The sequence below is a fragment of the Onthophagus taurus genome, chromosome 6 (genome assembly GCF_036711975.1).
Source record: "Onthophagus taurus isolate NC chromosome 6, IU_Otau_3.0, whole genome shotgun sequence".
NCBI classification, from domain to species: domain Eukaryota; kingdom Metazoa; phylum Arthropoda; class Insecta; order Coleoptera; family Scarabaeidae; genus Onthophagus; species Onthophagus taurus.
Window position 1 is genome coordinate 16,273,768 of NC_091971.1, and position 11,542 is coordinate 16,285,309.

Below are 11,542 nucleotides of genomic sequence, written 5' to 3' on the forward strand. Positions count from 1 at the left end.
TTCAGTAGCTTGTTTGTGCTTCATTTTGCTATTTTTTTCATGAAAAAAAAAGTAGTACTGTTTAGAATAATTCAAAAATTGAAAGTTTTATACTTATCGAATTAAACGAAAATGTCCTCTTTTTTCACTCGAAACTCAACAAAACTTATAACTTGATGTATTCAATAAAACGACGAAATTCACGCTCTTTTCAAGACTTTTAATCGAGTAACTGACTGACACGATACAGGTATTTTGACAAATATACAGCTTTTTGACAAGACGCACGCGTAACATGAATATAAAGACATGAAAAGGAAAATTCGAATTGAAAACTAAAACTAAGTAATAGAAATTATAAGAATTCAAACAAGTACCACTACATTTAACTTTTCCAAGAAAACTCACAATTTCTATTGTTATATCGAAAAATGCTCTCTAGTGGCGATGCACTAACTTACAATCACTACAACCAAGGCAGTATTTGTAGTACAAAAAAAGCTCTTTTCCAAGTTACCAAGCTTATTAAATTACGTTCACCCATTTTGAAAATATTGGCAATTGTTTACAAATATTTTCATATAGAACCCACTTTATTTTTAAAGATAGGGCAAAAAGTGTTTTAACAAACAAAACCATAATTTATCCAAACTTTTTTGTTATGTTAATGCAACGGAATTCTGAGAAAAACCACATTTTTTAATTCAAGATGGCGGTTGCGCCGCCTAGTGATTAACTTAGAAACTTGAAAATAATATCCAGGATTTTCTCTTAGCCACTTTAGTCGTTAAATTTTTTACCGCAAGTCTCTACAAGGAGTACTTTCCGCGATACAGTACTTTGCACGCTTATTTGGCCACTCTATACAAGTTAGTAATTCTAAGTATTGATGAAGAGGTACGCCAGTAAGAAAACGATTGGGAGTGTTATAAAGAGATGTTGAATATTAAAAAGTATTTGAATGGTTATGATCTTTGAACACTCATTCCATAAATATTGCAGAAATTTATTTTATTAAACATACATTATTTTACATTAACTACAAAATTTATAGCTTCAAACGTCGAATATCTTCGATTTTAAAATCACTTCTAAAAAATGAAATCCGTAATATTTAAAAATTCTTAATTTATTATTATTACCTTAATGCCATAACTGATCTCAATTCAGATGGAGTTAATCTCCAAGTCAATGCACCATCATGATCGCCCCAATAATCGGAAATTTCCGAAACTTTCTCTAAATTTAAAACGGTAGCTATTTGGGTTAAACGAGCAAATTTATCTCGAACGGACCAGGAAGTTGACGCTGTTAAATAACCTGATAAAGATCGAACTTCTTTATCTAAAACTAATCCACCCAACTAAAAAAGTTATACGATAAAAAATTACGAGTCAAAAAAAATTAATAATCTCACTCTATTAAAGGATGATTTTAAAATAACTTTTTCAAATCGAAGAGTAATCTCAGTTGTAACCACGGTAATTAAACTATCGTAATTAGATGGGGTTAAAACTTCCTTGAAAGGTAATAATAAAGTTTCTAAATTCATTATAAGAGTTTGGATGAAGGTTTCCCCTGCTTCATAAGCAGATAATTCTTCCTAAATTAATAAATAACCAATACAAAATAAATTTTTAATTATATTTTTTTACCTCAGATAATTGATGATTAACATTAATAAACCCATCAATCCAAGAAGTAACTCTCGGTTTAATCGCACTCGACCTCAACTGTTGCAATCCATAATCAATAACTTCTTTTAAAGCTGTCGTAACAGAAGACAATCCAGATAAACAACTTTCCAATTTTCCTCTATCATTCTCTTTCATGCTTGGCATCGCTTGAACAATTTCTAATAAAACTCGATCACATAAAGTATCGACGTATTCGTTACTTGTATCCGCATTATTTAAAGCAACCTAAATATTAATTGATAAACTTAAAATGATCGAGACTAAAAGTGATTAAATTTACAATAAATGCGGTTCTTGCCACTTCTGTGTCGCCGGGTTGAAGTCTTCCTTGTTGAATGGAAGTTTGAAGGACGTTGTAAGCTTGCGTTAAATCAAGATAACCGGAAGGATAGCCTTGTTTGAGTTTCGAACGAAGAATGCTGCAATAATCGCTTTCTAAAACACGACAAGCGTTATTTATTATTGCGCAAATTCCATCTAAACTTCCGGTTGATGTTGCTCTTCTAAATTTCGGCAAATAAATTAATATGTATTTAGTATTATTTATACATATAAACGTATTTATTGAAGTGCATTATTATAGAGCTCATTTGCAATTGATTAAGCCAAATATGCCCAATAAAAACGTTAATTCCTGATTACAATAAATCCTGAGGTTGACATTTAATTCATTAATAGCTATGAATCATTGACTAAACAAATAATTTATAGGATAACAATTGGAGTGAATACAATTTTTATAGCTGGTAAAAGTTAGCCAAAAGATTAATAAATAATAACCTTCAATGAAAACCAACCCAACCCAACCCATAAAAATTAAGCAATTTTATGTGTCACATTAACATCAACAAAAACAAGTAACCAAAGGTAAGTAACGCATTGCTATTCTGTCTAAAAAGAACTCATAACTACAAGTCCATCAATCTTGTAATCTTTTAATTAACGTTTTTCAAACATATGCTTTGTTTTGGATTTTTTCTACTAATTCATCCTTAGAGTTGACTTGTGTAGCATACACTCTTCCTTTCATGTGGCCCTAGACATAAAAATTAAGGGGCGTCAAATCAGGACTCCTTGCAGGCCATAGAATTGGTCCTCCTCTCCCAATCCAACGATTAGGAAACATTTCATTTAATGAATTTCGAATATTTTGGGAATAGTGTGCAGGGCATCCATCATGCTGGAAAACCATATTACATCTGTTTTCTAAAGGTGCATGATTAAGCAGGTCTATTAAATTGTTATGCAAAATTCAGTGTATGCTGCGCTAGTTTTACGATCCGGTAAAAAATAAGGTTAAATTTTCTTTGGTTGTTCATTTCCCCTGTTAGATGCAGATTTTCGTCAGTCTAATAATGTAAATTATGAAGATTTGTTATACATTTTCTATTTAAACGTGGATTCATCTGTCGACAAAATTCTTTTCAAGAAATATCCATCTTCAATGTCAGCATTTGAAAGGAAACGGCAAAATTGAATCCTTCGCTCCAAATCGCCTTCTTCAAGTGCTTGGACAGGAGTATACTTTGTTATACTTCAGGGTCCGTAACTTTGGTTTTGTTAGTTTTTACATAGAACCAAGTATTTCATCTAATCAAAAACGTTGACATTAGCCGCGATTTTCCGGAGTGCAAAACCGAATAATTTTACTATATTATTTATTTTTCTTTTAAACGAACTCTCATTTTGTTTAAGAATCCGAGGATACCTCTGGGGTTAAAGTGAGAACGCGTAGACTACTTTTTGACAAAATACAGGATCAAGACTTGACAAATTTTGACGAAAAGTTGGCCTATTTGAATGTTGTGATGAACAAAAGAAACAAGTGATGCATTCATTCTCTTATTTAAAGTCTCAATTTAATAAAAGGTGGATAGAGACTCAAAAAAGATCACACTTTTTTCTTCAAAAGAGTGATAACTGGCTACAAGGAACATTCGAAATAGCGACGTTGACGGCTAAACCTCATCCTTCTGGTCGTCGAACAAAGGCATTTGTAGAATCAAATGAGAGGAGTAAACGCAGAAAAACCCAGAACGTTTGCAAAGTTGTAAAAAAAAATGCGTTAATGCATGCTGCTCAAACATCCCTTCAAAGTTCTGGAAAGAGAATTGCGTCCAATATTCTTAAAGACATATCTAATTCTCGCAAATTCAACATGTTTGCAGAAAAGTCTATGCTTGCTTCCACTTTTTAAAAAGACTTCGCTGCTCTCTTCCTCCTGTGGTGCGTCGTAATCTTTGTTACTCTCTTATATTTCCTCACTTCGACTATACGGACGCGGTTTATCCCGATCTCTCGGTGACTCTTCTGAGTAAATTGCAGCGGCTACAAAATAATTGTATCCGGTTCATATTTGACCTAAATAGATTTGAGCATGTAACGCCGTATCGCAATTACATTCAGATGTTAACCTGTGAGAGACGTAGATCCTTTCGTTTATTAACCATTTTATTTAAAATCCTTCATAACTGCACCCAAAAGTACTTATCAGATAGGTTCCAGCAATTATCAACTCATGAGCTTGCTACTCGTTCACGTTCTTATACTATTCTTACATTTCCCGTTCATAGCACTGAAATTTATCATAGATCATTTACAGTACAGTCGATTGCGCTGTGGAATGGACTGCCTTCTGAAATTCGTAATATTTCTAGAATTACTAATTTTAGACATGTTTTAAAGAGCCACTTGCTTGCCCTTCAACTGGCTGTTTCCTGATTCTTTGTTCTTTGTCTTCCTCTCTTCAACTGCTCTCACTTGTTGGCAACTGATATCCGGCATATTCTTTTAGTTTCTTTTAGTCGCTCTCTATCTCTCTTTTTGTGTCTTTTCTTTATTTTTCTCTTTGTTTTTCTTTTCTTGCTTAATCTTATTTGGTGATGTTAATAATATCTAATTATCACTACTTGCCATATTCAGCAAATATTATTTTTATTTTTATTTGTTCTGTTGGGTCATTTGGCAGAGATCGCTTGTGCGATAAAATGATCCATTTGCTGATACAGTTTAAGTTAAGTGTATCTTATGTAATTTTGTATTTTTGTCTGTGGCAATAAATGGTAAATAATAATAATAAATAATAATTCTCCGCAGACAGCAAAAGCATATCAAAAGGCATACAAAGCAAGCAAGCAGTGTGAAAAGCAGTCACAATTAGATCCGACAGCCGCTCTGTCAATGTTTGTCCAAGCCGACTTTCAAGGCGACAGCGACACTATGGAATAATGAGATAGCAACAAGAGGTTTTATCCGAGCTACACCTTGTTGCTGAAAGAAAAAAAAAATACTTGCTATTCGGCGAAACATGCGCTGAAATTACCTTGCAAGATTTATTGGACCACACAGCTAAACGTTTTGCTATGTATTTAGAAGATGTACTTAAACAATTAATTCCAGAAGAGCGTCAATCATTAAGACTGATTTCAAAATGAGGATGTGATGGTTCAGTACAAACGCAATTCAAACAAAAAATTAAGGACGGCGATTGGAGTGACTGGAACATTTTCCAAAGTTGCTTTGTTCCGCTACGGTTAGTTTGTGAGTTAAACAAAAAAGTAGTTCGGCAAAATCACAATCTTGAACTCAGATTCTTTGCTCAGTAATATGAGGACTTAAGGAAAAAATTTACTTCGTTTCTTTCTGAACTTATCAATATACTTCTGCAAGGGCAGCCAAACCAAATTCGGTTCTTTCATCCGAAAACCACAAAGAGTCCTCTTCATATATCCTCCTCATCTGGTACCAATGATACGTTTAACTTTCAGGAAGGTTTCCTGTAAAGTCAGAACACAAGGAGATCTATCAAGATCATTTGAAAACCACGAAGGTCTACAATAAGGAGATGGGCTGTCAAGTCTGCTTTTTAACATTGCCCTGGAGACAGAAAAGATGTGCTTAACCCCTTACCGCATAGTGTGCCATATATGGGACGCTTTATGTTTGTGTGTGATTTTTATGTGTAAATGTATTTCTTACTGTTAATATAGTCATATTTGGGGTAATCACTTCCAAGTGAGTTTTTGTAAAAACTGAATGTTTAGTTCATTGTAAATAGTGAAAGAAAGTAATTCATCGCGTTGTAATAAATATATAGATGAAAGGTAAGTTATCTATTGAATGAATTGGTACAAATTGAATTTGAGTGGAGATTAAAAACGATCTGTCTGATAATGATTCTCCTAAAAATTTCAACTCTAAGGTTCATGTGCTCACAAGTCTTGAAGAACCTTAAAGATTTTGAATAAAAACAATGGGACAGTGAAAACGATTTGCCCATAATAAATATACTGGTTCATAGAAGTAATACCAGACGAGATAGAAAAAATATGCAATGGTATGAAGCCTTTTTGCATGTACCTCACCTTTTTGGATGTACCTCAAGATTTACCGGAAGAAATAATAAACATGGAATGACTTCTTCAAATACCTCTTAAAAACGGTATTTAGAAACAATTTAAGTTCAGTGTAGACCGGAGAAACCAGCAAATATGACAACGGAAGAAATTCGTGGTTTCTATTTATATGTGTATTATACAGTTGCCTTCTACAAGAAGCTATTGGAAATGTATTCCTGCAATGTGTGGCACTAAGTCTTGGAACAGATTTGAAGAAATCAAAGAATTGCATCATTTCAATAACAATCAGATCTCGGAATGAGCAGCAATGTTGTCGTAAATCTAGCGGTAACGATACTTAGAAACCAGAATTACAAGATATATTTCGACAACTGGTTTACAAATATAGACCTACTCACATTTTAAAACAAGGTATTTTACCTCTTGGTACTGTTAGAAGAAATCTAGTACCAAACGATAATCTGCCTCCAGATAACGGCCTAAAGAAAAGCGGAAAGGGTACCATAATTGACAAAGTTGCAAATGTAGGTGGTGTAGACATATCACTTGTTGCTCGGTATGATAATATGGTAGTCACAACCATATCAACCTATGTCGGAAGTCAAAATGTGTCTGAGACTAAAGATTTTGTTGGAAACAAAGAAATTATATAAATATAACACGCCCGAGTAGTGTACGCATTTACAACTCCTACATGGGAGGAGTTGATCTCTTGGACTCAATATTAGAATTTTCTTAGATATTTCATTTCTTAGATCGAATGTGTGTAAATGCTTAGCTTTTCTGGAGATTTGCGGATTCAGAAATGTATTTGCCACTTTCTGAATTTAAACTAGGAATAGCTAACAAAATCAAATACAATTCCAAAAAAGCGCGACAGACCAAGCAATCATTACAGCCTAAACTGGACCTAAAAAATAAAAAATACCCGTTCCCAGAATTTCTGTCCAAGACGTTCGCTAAGACAATCTAAATCACCTACCAAAATGGACTTCCGATTAACGTCAACAGTGTAAATATCAGAATGTAGAGGAAAATTTTTTGTAATGTGCACAAAATGTAACTTCACCTTTGTTTCAATAAAGATCGAAACTGTTCTTTTAATTTCCATGTAGAATAAATGGATTTCTAAAATATTACATTTCTTTTAGAACAATTAAAACCAAATATTGTGGTAAATATCTTCTTGTTAGTTTTTGCTTATATGTACTTCAAATCACCCCATATGTGCCATATATGCATATATGCTTATATTAAGCATAAAGCTTTAAAAAGAAAACAACTGTATACATATTTTCAATGGTTTTGTGAGCTTATGAGTAGCTTAGTACTATATATAATAGATTTATTTTTAATTAAACCTAAAAAATCATGCAGTAAGAGGTTAAGAAAAATTTTACAAAGACATACCAGTAGATTCGGAAGTTGGAGATGACACGAATTCTGTCATTGAGGAAATAAAAGAAAACAAACCAAGCCAACAAATGCTTCCATGGGCTTAAAACGCTTCACAACTGAGCTACGAGGAAAAATTTAATTAGTCCTATACAAGACAATATAGCCAAGAAGCCTACAAAGACCAAGAGCCATTAGGGAGATTCAAGAGAAAAGTGTTTAGAAGAATATATGGCGTTGTTAATGACAGCTATGTCTGGTGACTTGGAACAGAATGGAGATAAAAAGTACTACAAGAATTATCTTTGATCGCCGTGGACTTATGGGTAAAAGATCGGTCGAGAGGTCGAAGAGACGATTTGTGAAAGATGTGGAGGAGGACCTAAGAACTGTTAAGGCAGGCCAAAATTCACAACGAGCTGTAGAACCAAGCATGATGATGTAGATACGTCTTGTATTGGCTCAACTGGCCAAAGAACAAACCCGGCTGTGGACTACAAAAAAGCCACTTAAAACAGGTAACATGGAAGGACTATGCAGGACACAGGTGAAGAATATGATAACTCCATCGCAACAGAAAACCAAAGACGTTTTATACTTCAGGAATTTTCTTCTAAAGTCGTTGTAAGGTTTCCTGACCTCTTCAACATTGGACAAGCTGATGATCATACTTGTCGGCTGCGCAACGACGACCGCTGAACCTATTTTGCGTCGCCAGAGGCCGCCTAAGATACAACGTTTTCGGAAAGGTTCGCCTGATATTTACTGACATAAAGGAACAAGACCTTGGAGCAATACTAAGGTTCATCAACGACCTAGATTTGCCCTAAACCGATTTTCCATTCATTTGAGGTAGAAAAATAGCAGTAGCCATGTGTAACCATGGCAATGAATGGAAAATCATGAAACTTTAAGATAACTTTTCTCGAAAATTTTCTTATGTAACCAATATTAATATTAACTGTACTAGATTAGAACAAAGTCCTCTTTCATATTCCGTAATAGAAATGGGGCATTGCTATTTGAAAAAAATATCGATGACGTCATTACACGTTAAAAAATGGCGGCAAAACTGTTCTTAATTGTTTTAACGAATTTATCTGTTACTTTTGGGAAAACGCTGTAAAAAATTGAAATAATTCCTAAACTATTGAACTTTGTATAAGGCTTAATTAATTGCAAATGAGCTCTATAATAATGCATTTCAATAAATATGTTTATGTACCAATCACCCTGTATAATATTTATCTACCTTATACATTTTTTTATAATAAAAAACGTATCATCAACCATTGAAGAAACATATTGACCTTGATCAACTGAATCTAAGCTAACCGCTTTATTTATTGATTCCTCCATGAAATACTGTTCTAATCTTAAATAAAACCCAAGTAACTCATGTTTGCTTTGAGCTAATTGACTGTTTTTAACTAAACTTTCTAAAACATCAAATTGTTTAACGCGATCTTCAATTTCTGTAATTCCAACTTCAATATCATTCTAAACAAATATTTAATTAAATTCAATCATATTATTTTTTAATTTATACCTACAGTAACTTTTCCTTTAATAAAATTAATATAAAGCTCAGCTCTTGAATGCATAATAGTGATTTCAGCGATTAAAATATCTAAATCTTTCGGGTCGATTTTTTCTAATTTACTAAAACTGGATGAACTACTCATCCTAGAAATCTCAGTAATTTGCGAAATTCTTTTATTGACATTACGATTTTTTAAAAACTCCCCTACAATTCTTTTTGTTTGTTTATCACATTCTTTTTGTAATATTTTAACTGCAGACAACAACTTTCCAGGTCCATAATAAGTCTCAATTAATGGTTGATGCACGTTAATCATCCTTGCTATTCCTTCATACAACAACGTTAAGGTGTCAGCATAAATAATATTGTAACGTTTATCAGCTATTGGAGTGTTTAAAGCTGTTGTTAAATTTTTTTGGGCTGTCTCTTCTAATTTACTACTCAAGTATTCGCAAAAATCCCTTATACCCTCGTCATGCATTCCAATAAGAGGGAAAATTTTAAAAAATCTTTCAATTGAATGCAAATCATTCGATTTAACTGCATCATCAAATTTATGTTTAATAATTGCTTGAAGTTGACTTGCTGCATCTTGAAGAGTACGAACAGATTTAAGAACACCTGATACTTTTTCTACATCTGACGCAGTTCGCTTTAAAAGAGATTGATCAATTGATAAAAATCGATGAATTAATGCAGCTCCTTTTTCGTAATCTTCATCTAAAATTGCTTTTTGTACACCATCAGAACACATTTCTAAATCAATTAGGTCACTAACACGTTTTTGTACTTCTTCAACTCTACTCTAACAATGAATGGATTAATTAATTAATTTTAATTCTTAATTCATGATTGAAAACCAACCTTAGCTCTATCTAAAACTTTAATTTTACCACTTATATTTTCGGAAGATTCCGAAATATGATTTATTGAATTTACCAATCCTTCAGCATCCTGTCTTATTAATTTTATTTGGGGTAACATTCGCGAAAGCCCTTTAACTTTACCATCAAGATAAGATTTTTGTTTGAGAAAGTTTTGAATTTCTTGTTGGAGGGCTACCTCTTCTATTTTAAGGTTCTCCAATTTTTTTTGAATTTGACTATGTTGATGATCATGTCCTTCTTTCGATGTCATGCTTATTTTTTGCTAAAACACTGAATATTCACTAAAAAGAAAGTTTAATTTTTTTTTAGGTTATGTAAACGTCAAACGCAATCAAACGTCAACTAAACAATGAAGATAATACAGAAATCTGTAACTTTAATAAACTTAATTTTAAATTAAAACCACTATTATTATTAACTTTTTATTGGGGTTACTATTTACTAAATCCATTTTTTTAATCATCTTCGTCATCTCCTAAACTTCCAGTGGTAGAAGGATGTATAACTTCACTGTCATCATGCAAAATAGTAATGTTTCCTCTTGTTTTAGGTTTGATGGGTTTGATGAGTGATCTTTTTCGAACAGTTCTTGTTATTAACAAACTTGAATCATCACTATCATCTTTTACACAAATATCGGATAGCTTCTTTCGTTTCTTAACGTGCGTTTTCCTGTGTATTTCCTCATCAGTGTCTTGTAATTCACTAGGTTCTAAAACGACCATACAATCTGGGAACGTTTTTTAAAGAATTTGTTTATAAAGTCGTCGCCTTTTGGAAGCTGCCTGGATGATCGCTCTTTTTAGATTTCGTCTTAATTTGAAGTAGTTTTACACTGAAACACTGGATGGTTGTGATTGGGTTACAACCGATAGCTGAAAAAGGATCATCCAAAGTGAATCGAAAAGATGACTGACTATCTTCAATAATTACTTACCAGAATATCCGCTTGAACTTGGCGATGATATTAAAGGGTTAATAGATTCGACATCTTCTTGTGGCATCTCTTGAACTGATTTAAGTGTATTTTCAGGGGGAAGTAATTTTCTTGAACTTCTCATGTGGCTAAAATCAGCTTTTTGCCCAACAAGCATTTTAGTGACGTCCGATGTTGAAACGTTTGTTAACAAATTCGAACTATCCTTAGATTCATCAGCTAAACCAGGAAATAAAAGGAAAATGGGTTGAATCAGACCGTCTTCGTCGATTATTTGCAATTCTTCTTCGTCGCATTCGTCTTCTTGTTGAGACTTAAAATTAGGATTGTAGAAAGCCAAATCCACCCATTTAGAGTCTCTCGCCGCCAATGGGATAAAACCTTCTTCACTTTGGCTGCTGTAAACGTCCGGTTTTTGGTGGCTCCTTTTCCGGTGGATTTTCTTCTTGGCTCCATTGTACTTTTCTGCAGTTTGAGATTCCGCTGGATCAGATCTATCCATCAATATTCTTCTTATCTGTTCCACGCATTTCCTTGATGTTTGGTAACCCTGTTTTAATTTTTGGAAAAACTTGAATTTAGTCATGACATGTTCTATGATTTATGGCAACTTTGCTACCGCTTTATTTATTTTTTTTTGTATTTAATTATTATTTATTATTAGTTAAATCTTTGCTTTATTTTAGTTAAACAATAATAATTTAATTAAAATAAAATGGACAAAAATAATTATGGAGAAATTTAAT

General features: G+C 33.0%; 2 protein-coding genes across 3 annotated transcripts; both read right to left on the reverse strand.

The window, feature by feature from the left end:
* Positions 1-969: 969 nt before the first annotated feature.
* Positions 970-10,203, reverse strand: LOC111423794 (conserved oligomeric Golgi complex subunit 4). Its single transcript, XM_023057152.2, has 8 exons — positions 9,837-10,203; positions 8,983-9,777; positions 8,682-8,929; positions 1,957-2,179; positions 1,635-1,901; positions 1,397-1,582; positions 1,122-1,342; positions 970-1,070 (listed from the first exon to the last, which is right to left on the reverse strand). The coding sequence occupies exons 1-8, from the start codon at positions 10,107-10,109 to the stop codon at positions 1,028-1,030; spliced, it is 2,256 nt and encodes a 751-aa protein (XP_022912920.1). The 5' UTR covers positions 10,110-10,203; the 3' UTR covers positions 970-1,027.
* Positions 10,204-10,267: 64 nt separating this feature from the next.
* Positions 10,268-11,413, reverse strand: LOC111423827 (uncharacterized). Of its 2 annotated transcripts, none has more exons than XM_023057205.2 (2): positions 10,797-11,413; positions 10,268-10,571 (listed from the first exon to the last, which is right to left on the reverse strand). In XM_023057205.2, exons 1-2 carry the CDS (start codon positions 11,380-11,382, stop codon positions 10,315-10,317), a joined length of 843 nt encoding a protein of 280 aa, XP_022912973.2. In that variant the 5' UTR covers positions 11,383-11,413; the 3' UTR covers positions 10,268-10,314. The 2 variants fall into 2 exon arrangements, with proteins under 2 accessions (XP_022912973.2, XP_022912982.1); XM_023057214.2 differs by having other exon boundaries at positions 10,518-10,734; positions 10,797-11,412.
* Between the last annotated feature and the right edge of the window lie 129 nt (positions 11,414-11,542).